Below are 10,806 nucleotides of genomic sequence, written 5' to 3' on the forward strand. Positions count from 1 at the left end.
ACCCTTCGCCGTCTTTCCCAAACCCATCTGAGACCGACATCCTAATTCTGGCGCAAAGCGCTACCAAGTGCATCAGTAATTACCGACTTACCTTCCGAGATGGATGTCTGCGCTTTTTCTGGCGCACAACTCACAATCTCTTCAGAAGTGGTGTGGCCATGGCTTACTGCGTTCACCTCCAAGCTACAGACCGCTACCCTGGTCTCAACCAGGCAGAAATGGTCACCTCTGTCAACACTTGCATGTCTATACTCTGGGCTATGGTGGAGAGATACCCACCTGGCAGGGTATATCGTGATGCTTTCGAGATTCTGGCCAATTCCGTTCTCAAATCTACAGAGAGCACAGCTAGCGTGGGCCATATGCAGCCTCGAAGCCCATCTCAGTTCGTATATGATCCCTCTGTAATGGCGGATATTGCACTGCCGCAGACAGCAATGGACACTTTGTACTGGGGGTTTGGAGACCTCGCGTAGTTCCGATAAAGAGTCATTTTATTCAAATATGGGTTAACGCGGAAGGAGCAACATAAAATCGATGATCAATTTATTCCAATCCCAAACGTCCGCTTCGGCTGATATACCGCGTCACACTGTTCCCTTCCACGAGCAAGGTTTGAGAAGAAGCTTCCAGAACAAGTACACAATCGAATCCATCTACTTGTTGTAGCCTACTCAACCCCTGCCCGACCGGAGCTGGTAGAAATCAGAAGTTACAACTCTTTGAGTGGGTCGGGCGGCGCAGGATCCCCTTTAAGGCTCTTTTCAAATTCTGCCCTCAGCTTAAACATTGGCTGCAGGACCCAAGTGTTGTACGCCAGTATGTCGCTCTCTTCCTTTGGATCTCTGACAACATTGAACAAGTACGGCGACTCCAGCTTCCCGCTCGACTGGTTTACTTTTGGCTCCCATACAAGATGCAACTTCCAGTCTTTCCACTTCAGAGCTCGCAGTTCGTCTTTGATATAGAACAAAAATCCGTGTCGAGGTGAGGGTACTTCCAAAGGATTCTGGAAGAAGGCTGTCTGGTCGATGCCGTCGATTGGTCTGTCAGATGGCAACATGGTGCCAGTCATGGACAGAATGCTGGTGAACAGATCTGTTACATGGACGATAGCATTGGAAGTAACGCCCCGAGGAACATGGCCAGGCCACCGTATGATGAATGGGACCCTGAGACTGCCCTCCATAGCCGTGTGGTACGTCCCTGACCACGGACCAGCCGTTCCCTTATATGGATCTCTGAACTCAGGACCATTATCTGAAGCAAAAATGAAGACTGTGTTCTCCCTAATACCCAAATCATCGACGTGGTCAATGATCTCACCCACGCGGTAATCCATTTCGGACATTGAGTCGGCAAAGTCGCCATGTCCCGTCTTTCCGGCAAAATCCTTGTGGGGAAGTGTCGGAAAATGGAGATGGACGAGCGGATGATACAAAAAGAATGCTTTCTCATCTTTGACCTGCCGGGATAACCATTGCTTGGTCTTGGCTACAAGCATCTCATCGATGAGCCTGCGATTTTCCAGGTCGTAAATACAGACGTTTGTTGAGGGTTCTCCTGTCTTGCCCTCCATGATGTATGGAAGCTCGGCTACTTCTGGGGTATACCCAAGCGCGCTTGTAAATTGCGTCTCGTCTGTGGTTCTGGGGATTCCAAACCACTCGTCAAAGCCTCTATCGGAGGGATATCGTCCAGGTATGTCACCCAGATGCCATTTCCCATGGTGAGCCGTTGCATAATCGTTGTCTTTGAGGCATTCGGCGAGGGTCTTCTCCCAGGGCGTGAGACCTTGTGGGAATCCGGCAGGGACTGACTGCCGGCAACCCGTACGTATGGGATGCCTGCCGGTCATGAGTGCGGACCGAGTTGGAACACAGTCGCTCTCGACGTTGAAGTTGTGCAGCAGGAGGCCTTCGGTGGCCAGCTTATCAATTCGAGGCGTTGCTGCGCCGCGAAGCTCGCCACCGCCATAACAACCTAGCTCGCCCCATCCGAGATTATCGGCCAAGATGAGCACGACATTCGGTCTTGTAGGATCTCTGGACATGTCGATTGTGATTTATTGATGTGATTTGTCGTATACAAAGAGGACAGGAGTCACATAGCGCACCGCTTCAGAAGGCAGACCTGCCCTTTTAAACACTAGAAAGAATAACAGAAACACAGAAAAACGAAAAAAAAGCCGAGCAGGGTCTAAGCAGCGGAAATCGCGAGGACGTGGGTCCTCTACCGGCTCCATGCCGACCCCGGTGCCGCTAACGCTCACCTCCGACGGCCACCACCGAAGGCTCTTCCGGCGCCATAAGAATCGATTTCTCCTTATTAACCTCCGTCGCTCACCGCCGCCGATATCATTATCATTAGCTTCTATTCTAGATTGCGTGCTTCATATCAGGAATTACGACTGCTCTTCCTAGCTAGTTTGGCCGTTGATCTGAAAGATTGTCGCGAACAGGTAATAGGAGCGATGTTTAGTATACGGGCGACTGTAAGTATATCTAGCCCAGGTGCGGCCAACAAAATCCGGGTTTTTTTCGATCAAGTTATTTCCAAAACTTTTTATCAATAGAATACCTAGGCGACTTGTGTTCAGAATGCCTCAAGAACCGCTCCAACCAGCCGAGCGCCTCGAGGCAGTTGTCGATGGCACCAAGGAAACGTCGTCAATGGCCCTTAAGCATACAGAACCTGGGCCTTCATGGTCACCGCAAGAAGAGAAATCGGCATTGCGGAAGTATGTGGTTCACTTAAACCTAATGTACCTTGATTGGTTATGGACTGACAAGCTAGGCTCGATCTCTACCTCATGCCTCTGCTAGTGGCCGGCTTCTTCGTCCTCCAGCTCGACCGCAGCAATATAAGCAACGCCATGACAGATACCATTACCGAGGATCTAGGAATAACTCAAAACGATATCAATCTCGGGTCTCAGCTCATGTCCGCCGGCATTGTCATCGCTGAGATTCCCTCCAACCTCGTTCTGCAGCGTATCGGTGCTCCTGTCTGGTTGACCTTGCAGATGTGCATCTGGGGTACCATCGCCCTAACCCAGACCTGGTGCACAAATATACATTCTTTTCTTGCTACAAGGTTTCTGTTAGGCGTTTTTGAGGGCGGGTATATTCCCGGCGGACAGTATATATTGGCTCTCTTCTATACCCGCGAGGAGCTTGCGCTGAGGACAGCTATTTTCTACTTTGGAAACTACTCTGCTACGGCTACGGGATCCCTGATTGCAGCTGGTATTCTTAACATGGGTGGTATGATGGGAATGGCTGGTTGGCAATGGTTGTTTATCAGTAAGCAATTCCAATTTCTTTGTGCTGTCTGTTCCGTTACAGAACAACCGCTGACCTATCCCAGTTGAGGGAGCCATCACCTTGATCGTATTCGTCGCTTTCGTCGCCTTCCTCCCTCGAAGTCCCGCTCACACATCCCCCATACATGGCCGCTTTGACTTCTTCACCGCTCGCGAGCGTCAAATCCTCCGCTCCCGCATCATAGCCGATGATGAGACCAAGGGCGCTGATAAGGCTGAGATCACACTCAAGGCATTTGCCAAAGCTATGACCGACTACCGCCTATGGCTTCATATGATGCTCAACATCATATCTCTTGCGCCTAAGGGTGGCTTGCAGCTCTATGGGCCAAGTATCATCAAGAGCCTCGGGTTTTCCCGCACGAATGCCAATCTTCTCAATGCCGTTAGCAGCGTCCTTGTCATTATTCTATCGTGGATCATCTCTTCCGCCTCGGACTTCACACGCTGGCGCGGACCATGGTGCATCGTCGCCTTTTCCTGGTCCATCATATTTGCGGGGGCGTTGTACGGTCTCCCTATTGGTACAGACAAATGGGCACGTTATGCGATCTTTACCCTTCTCAGCGGCGGGAATGCACTAGCCCAGGGTCTAAACGATGCTTGGGTAAGTATCAACTCTGTCAAGCCCGCAAACAGGAGCATCGGTCTCGCAATGGCCGTAATGGGTAGTAACCTGGGCGCTATTGCTGGCGGCCAGTTGTTCCGAGATGATGATGCGCCGAAGTATACGAGGGCGTTTCTGGCGATTTTGTTATTATATGTGGCGGCGATACCGTTTACTATGGTTATCATGTGGTTCTACTGGCAGGCAAACAGGAAGTTGGCACAGGGAGAGGTGTTGCAGATTAATGGACAGGTAGTTGAAGCGCCTGGGAACGGAGAGAAGAGGTTTGATCTCTGACGTAGATAGCCTTTCTAGCTAAAGTAGGGAGAAGGGGGAAGTTGCAAAGAGGCACATCATGGGCTAGAGTGGGATATGGTTGTATTCCTGGAGGAGTATATGTCGCCAGTTCTAACGGCATAATGCCTCGTTTTGACTTTTTGGTCGACTCACTAGTGTTTCTTCAGTTCCCTGTCTTCCACTCCTGACGAATAATCGTTTTACATACTGTCAATGAGGATGTTGTAATACGTCCATAGCTAGAACCTAACCTCAAACCCGCCCACCAATTATCAGTATCAGGCCTTTAAATATTTAAATAAGCTATCAAAGTGTTGATAGGCCGAGGTACTAGCTCTGGTAGATCAGCTACGCTTTCTTTAATCCTTTGGTGCGGGCGCAGCCTCCGGGTCGTTAGCCAAGAGAGCCTCCACCTCTGCACCCCTCCTGAGCCGCTCTTCCAGGGAGATCTCCTTTTCCGGCGATGTGGACCAACCCAGTCCCAATTCTGGGTATTGAAGCGGAATGCCGCCATCGGCCGGCAATGCATCTAGGTAGATTGGCCAGGGCGTGCCCATCCAAGCGTTCCGAGACTCGTGATCACGGCGTTGACTTGAAGTCAAGGGGTGGACAAGAACGCTGAGCGTGATGTTAGTCTTGGATACAGAAGAATACGAAATGCATCAATCTCCCTTCGTATTAGATAGCGGAGGGCAATGGATTCTAGAGCTGAGTAGGTAGAAACCTTGGCTGCTGAAAAGGTTGAGAACTCACCTCAGGTTGCCTCGGTTTGATGCCAAGTAGAAAAAGACATCAGAGAATGAGGAATCGGGGACCCAAACTAAATTAAACCCCCTTTTCAGCCAAGTCCCTCGTAAAAGCAAACAGTTCGTTGAAGTGTCATGTGGAAAACCGAAGGCTTCTTTATGGGCTAACCCCACTTACTCTCGTATGATCCTGCTGGATGCGGTCCCATGGGATATTCGTTAACCCTGAACAACGGGACAGCGACGAATGCGCCTGCGAGTAAAGGTCAGCAAACGAGGCCTGTCTGCATTATAGCCACGGCCAAGCTCTCTGATCCTACCATCTCGGCGTAGTCTTAAGACGGCATCACGGAGAGCGAGCGCTGCCGCGGTTTCGGTTGGTGACTGTAGCAGGAAATAGATGTGGAAATGCCACTCCCGAGTCCGAGCTTCAACGACTGTTTCCAGGTCTTTTTGCGGGGTCGGCGGCGTAGATTGGGTGACCATGGTCATTGTGAGGGAATGCTAGATGTCTCAGGGCAAGCAACTGATTTAGTTCCTGTTCATTCCTAAAGTACGGTGCGGTTCTGGTGAAATCAAGGTGTGGCCGACGGGATGTTAGGAAGTTATCAGTGCGGAGCAGAAAGCGCTTAATCACGCAATCAGAATGATTCTCACGTGCGCAGACATAAGGCGAAACGATTTTCGGCTAGGAACGGTTAAAAGCTGACATCCCAATTGAGTCTGGCAACTTGTTGCAGTAACTTATAATGGCATTACACAACCTGATAGTGTTCATTATTTGCATTTTAACTGACAATGAGCATGCATTCCAAAAGCTTGGCTAGGATTCGGTGTTTGAATGCTGGGAGGAGGATGGGTTATAGGTGGTTAGTTAGATAAATAAAAACGGCTAAAACTATTTAGCTCATCAGCTTATCAGCGCGATTTCTTTATTCGCTAAAAGTAAACATGTTCGCTGTAACACATAAGTTGCCTTTGATTTTCTATCCAAGTTTTTTGAACATTGTGATATTTTTTCTTGGCTCTCATTGGTACTGTTCATCACACTATAATTACATTGGAAGTGCAGCTATACTGTTGAGGTGCGCCTGATCATCCGCCGCCTCATGGAATCTTTGATGATCTGTGCAAGTAACCTAAGTATTGTATACCGAAAGACAGTGCCGTACTATCGTTGGGTCACTAGAATACATAGGAACAATTCAGACAGAAGGGTTTATGTCATCAAATACAGGCCTTCCGTAGTCTGCTCTGTATGATCGACCGCCATATCTCAGTAAAGATTCGGGAAACGGCCAGACTATTTTTCACTGAAGGTTTCTGGTATTGTCACCGTCTTAGGTCTTTTGGGCTCGTATTTCCATTCCGACTTTTCCAAACACAATGTCATAGTAACAGCCTTATGGTATGCATCGGAAGGGCAACCCAGCCCATATAATTTTTCAGCCCGCCAGGTGCTAACAACGTGCCATTGTTGAAGAAGGCAACACGATATTAGCTGGGAATTTTGGCGCACTATATACACTTAACATGATCATTCAAGTTACATGAGACCGAATTGGCGAGCACTGTGGTAATCTCGAGAAGGTAGCAGCCGGTCATCAATGATCCTAGTTCCTGAGACATGTCCAAACTTGCCCAATAAGACTCTAGTAGTCTTCGAATGCAGCGTTAAGCTAACTCTTGTAAACGTTATCAATAACGAGTGCGGATTCTCCATAATATGTACAGGATAACTTCGGAATCATGTGTCGTAGTTTGAGATGAATGAATTGGAATTTAGACAAACAATAATGAAGGCGCTGACAACCCCTGCAATAGCTTGAAATTTGTGACGAGAGAGCTTACAGCGGGCATAAGAGATTTGTAGGGAAAAGTGTCTTGTATTCTCTGTAAGTGAAAGGACGACAAAGAGCTCGTATAAGTAGAGATCCTGTGAGCTAGTCACGTGCAGACGCACGGGACATGTGCGCTGCCAAGTGCTGCAGCCAAAGAAAAGGCTTGGCAGAATGAGGCTATCGTGACAAAATTGAAATTAGATAATATACCGTCTGTTCACTTCGTTCCATCCCCATGCCATGGTCGCGACTTGTAATGGTCGATCTCACTTCCAGGAATCACCTCAACAATTCTCGAATGACCTCGACCCCGCTGCCTCTCAAAATACTCCCTGATGTCATAGTGCCTATCCGGCTGGGCACGGAAATGCTCCCATCTGTTCCTACTGTGGTGGCGGTGATGCTGATAATGATGCCGGTGTCTACCTATTGTAGCAGCGTCGCTCTTCGGATAACTGTTATTGTGCTCGCTCAACACCGGGCTGCTGTCTCTTTGAATCGTGGTGCTGGCGCCACGTCTCGTTGTCATGCTATTTTCGCCACTGCTTTCGGCAGAAAATGAGCTCTCCTCTTTAGGTTTCTTGTGAGGTTCTGTTATCCTCCTTGTAGAAGCCGGGCTATTTCTGTGAGGAACAGGGCTCCTCACAGGACGCGAGCCCCAACTCATGCGTCGCCTGGCCCCCCCACCCCCTCCGCCTGGAGAACGTCGCGGGCGTACATCAACCACATGAGGCGGCCCGTCGCCCTGGAATATCTGCTTGACCATCATGCGGATGTACGTAACCTCCCTCTCTGTCCGTCGCGCCATGATCCTCATAACCTCATTCGACAACTTGATCACATCTTCCTTGACCTGCCACCAAATAAATCGGTGAGCAAAATCACACTTGTACAGCGCACTCCAATCTGCAAAACTCCCTGACTCCCCATGCCTTTCAAAGTCGGCGCGGACCTTCTCATCTAGATCTGTCTCACCCCATGCCGCTCCGTTGTGAATGGCCTCGGCGCGGTGCCCGCTGGCCACGAGAAACGGCCTTTCAAGCTCCTTGAAATTCCGCCAAAGGTCGCGCAGCGTCAAGTAATGCAGAGGTAAAGTCTGCTCGGCATAGGCTAATGCTTTGCGGGCTTCATCGCCCGCCACTTTGTCGCTCATGTGGATGATATGTTGGCGGAGTTTACTCTTGGTACGGATCTCGCGTGTCTGGTGGCGCAGGGCCTCGCGTTCTTCACATAGCTGCTGTCGGAGGTTTCCCAATGTGTCTCGGATCTCACTCGGAGCGGAGCGGATGGTTGCTACGAAATTGGCGTAGAGGGCGATCAGGTTGAGAATGGTCAGGCCAAAGGATAGGATTCCTGTGATGAAGGAGAGCCAGTTCAGCGAATTCGGAACTTCGACCGCCATCGGGGGCTATTGTTCATCTTTGCAACATCGGACTCGAATATCTCGCGTTCTGCCAAAGTTTGAAGGGCCATACTGTGGTCTTAATGGAAATCAAACCTCCCGGAGGTCTGTTTTGTGTAAGTTATCACATGAATGCTAGTGCTCCATCAGCGCTATACTCATGTTAGCCCGAACGAGCTTAGACGGTTGTGTAGCGCTGCCAGTTGTCAAGGTTCGCACAAGTTCCGGTATCCAGCACCCAGTGGCTAACATCCCCATCTTCGGAGTAGGCTTTATTTGTTTTAAGCTCTATCTCTGAGCTCTAGTCCTGGAAGGATTGTAGGACTACCGTCTGGTGAGCAAGCTAAGACAGACTCGCCTCGACACCATCAGCTCGCAACGATGGCTCAGTAAGACAGGCAAGTCGGCATTGCAAGGATATGCTTGTAAGTGAAATCTCAACCATATCATCAGCTGATGTTGCTGTGACTTCAGCTAACGTGCCCGAAGCAGGATGTTGCACTGCGCCAGCGATCGGCGCGGAGGGAGACCTCGTAAGTTGCCTCATGAGCCCAACGTATGCGATCCTTCAAGCTTCTCATAAGATTTTAGAGATTTAGACCTCTATAGCTGAACTACTAAGGCATCCACCGAATTATCGTCATTTTCGAGAGCGCCTTGCGTAATATCGCGCTCCGACGAGAGCAGTGCAATAGTTTGCATGGGTGACAAACAAAACGTCTATCGACACAGCCGGGGTATCATTATGTTCATTCAATTAACTAACTTGAACCCTTAAATTACCTATAAGAAAAAAATCATATTATGTGCGATGTTGGTTCCCCAGGATAGTGAGTGAGGATTAAAGAAGGGTAACAGTAGTGATACAGCAACGCGCCATGCCCTGTGTAGCAGAGGCTGGAAAGGATGGGGAACGAGAAATGGAGCTCGTCCCCCACCATCCCGGTCCGGATTAGCTCCATTGTCCTTATCGATAAGCCCTGACGTCTCTTTCCCGCCGTGGGGTAGACTCAACCAGCGATCCAAAAATTTCCCGTACGTTCAGTCACCTCAATCCGCCAACCTCCAGCCCCCCTCGCAAACGAGTCACAAGCTCGCAATCCCGTCGCAATGCCCGCCCCTACAGCCACAATGGAGCCCCCCGAGCCCTACGACCCGGACCCCGTAATCGCCTCCTACGACGTCTTCTTCAACCCTTCCCTCCCGCAGGGTCGCAAGCTCTGGGTTCTCCAGCAACCCAACCGCACCGACCCGCGCCAGGCCGTTCCCACCGAGATGCGCCTCAAGGCGCGCTCGGGAATGGTTGAGGTCGACGTGCCCCTCGACTACACCCAGTCCTACGACAAGGAGAAGGGAATGAAGTGGGGCCGCCAGCTCAAGGCTAGTCTCGAGTCCAAGAACGGCGGCACCCACGGCCTCTCCGGCGGCTTCGGTGTCGGTGCCCCGCCTCCGAGGCCCAAGAAGCGCGGCGAGGTCGACCTTGAGGATGAGATGTATCTCGAGTGGCCCGAAGCTGTGCGCCAGGACAAGGTTCTCCGAACACAGACCCTCGGCGGGCAGTGTCCTGACCACAAGGAGGTGCAGTACATGATCGGTGTCTTCCAAGGCAGTGAGTTCCAATGGCTTTCATCTTCTCTCCTACACCCTACTAACCCAAGTTGCCAGAGGACCTTCACCTTACACCTGTAACAAACCTCGTCCATCTCCGACCCCAACTCCACCACGTCGACGCAGTGGCTCAGCAAGAGCGCAACGCCTCCGCAGCAGCCGCAAAGGAAACAGCTGCTGCGGCAGCCGCACCCGGCGCAGGCGGCGCAGCAGGTCAAGGGTCTGCTGCCGCCCGCGCGATCCACATGACTATCAAGACGACACCCGACGGTGCCAACGCAAAGAGCGAAACAATGGCGGACCGCCTGCGCTCAGTCCAGATCGAGCCCTGGCGCAAGCTCAAGTACACAGACGAAAACGACGAGGCCGCCTGGGAGATTTACCAGGAGAGTCTCATCATGCGCGCGCCTGGAGAGAGCAGCAAGCCGCCACCGGCTGATGAGGACGACGAAGAGAAGAAGAAGGCGGCCTTAGTCGAGGGGGCTGAGGCTGACACGAAACCTGTGATTGACTTGGCCGATCAGGTCGCCAGGTTGGAGACGAAATGGGGCGACGATGAGCTGCTGGAGGCTGTCAGTGGCATCAAGAAGCCGAAGCCGCTGTCAAAGGCAGAGCAGGAAGCTCTGGCGGCGGCCGCGGCCCTTGCTGAAGAGGAGGCTCGGAAAAGCAAGCCAAAGGCTCGAGGTGCACTGGCGGCACGACGTGGTGGCAAGGCAAGAGCAGCGCCAGCCCAAGCTTCTTCCAGCATGGACCTGACATGATGAGTGGCCCCGAATGGCGTTTGATTTGCATAGCTCGGGCGTTGCGGCATTACATAGACAAAACGGATATATTCAGGGACGAATGATTTTACTTCAAATGCAAATATTTTGGCTCTAACTAGCAAGACTGATCGCAACGAACCGCTGAAACTACTATGGCGGCGCGCCCTCATAAGAGTCGTGTGAATAATGTACACGAGATATGTTTGTGCATATTGT

At 51.0% G+C, this 10,806-nt stretch overlaps 5 protein-coding genes across 5 annotated transcripts; 2 read left to right on the forward strand and 3 right to left on the reverse strand.

The window, feature by feature from the left end:
• Positions 1–712: 712 nt before the first annotated feature.
• On the reverse strand, positions 713–2,053 carry EsH8_IX_000120 (alkaline-phosphatase-like protein; the record flags this gene model as incomplete). The annotated part of the gene is made up of 1 exon (XM_083266456.1): positions 713–2,053. The coding sequence occupies one exon, from the start codon at positions 2,051–2,053 to the stop codon at positions 713–715; it is 1,341 nt and encodes a 446-aa protein (XP_083130021.1).
• A 547-nt stretch (positions 2,054–2,600) lies between these two features.
• EsH8_IX_000121 (uncharacterized protein) lies at positions 2,601–4,229 on the forward strand (the record flags this gene model as incomplete). The annotated part of the gene is made up of 3 exons (XM_083266457.1): positions 2,601–2,740; positions 2,797–3,305; positions 3,370–4,229. The coding sequence occupies 3 exons, from the start codon at positions 2,601–2,603 to the stop codon at positions 4,227–4,229; spliced, it is 1,509 nt and encodes a 502-aa protein (XP_083130022.1).
• Positions 4,230–4,588: 359 nt separating this feature from the next.
• EsH8_IX_000122 (DOPA 4,5-dioxygenase family protein) lies at positions 4,589–5,467 on the reverse strand (the record flags this gene model as incomplete). The annotated part of the gene is made up of 4 exons (XM_083266458.1): positions 4,589–4,847; positions 4,983–5,049; positions 5,154–5,228; positions 5,296–5,467. 4 exons carry the CDS (start codon positions 5,465–5,467, stop codon positions 4,589–4,591), a joined length of 573 nt encoding a protein of 190 aa, XP_083130023.1.
• A 1,921-nt stretch (positions 5,468–7,388) lies between these two features.
• EsH8_IX_000123 (uncharacterized protein) lies at positions 7,389–8,218 on the reverse strand (the record flags this gene model as incomplete). The annotated part of the gene is made up of 2 exons (XM_083266459.1): positions 7,389–7,433; positions 7,535–8,218. The coding sequence occupies 2 exons, from the start codon at positions 8,216–8,218 to the stop codon at positions 7,389–7,391; spliced, it is 729 nt and encodes a 242-aa protein (XP_083130024.1).
• A 1,110-nt stretch (positions 8,219–9,328) lies between these two features.
• Positions 9,329–10,587, forward strand: EsH8_IX_000124 (Sin-like protein conserved region-domain-containing protein; the record flags this gene model as incomplete). The annotated part of the gene is made up of 2 exons (XM_083266460.1): positions 9,329–9,827; positions 9,884–10,587. The coding sequence occupies 2 exons, from the start codon at positions 9,329–9,331 to the stop codon at positions 10,585–10,587; spliced, it is 1,203 nt and encodes a 400-aa protein (XP_083130025.1).
• Positions 10,588–10,806: the final 219 nt, after the last annotated feature.

This window comes from Colletotrichum jinshuiense, chromosome 9 (assembly GCF_051148585.1).
Source record: "Colletotrichum jinshuiense chromosome 9, complete sequence".
Classification (NCBI taxonomy): Eukaryota; Fungi; Ascomycota; class Sordariomycetes; order Glomerellales; family Glomerellaceae; genus Colletotrichum; species Colletotrichum jinshuiense.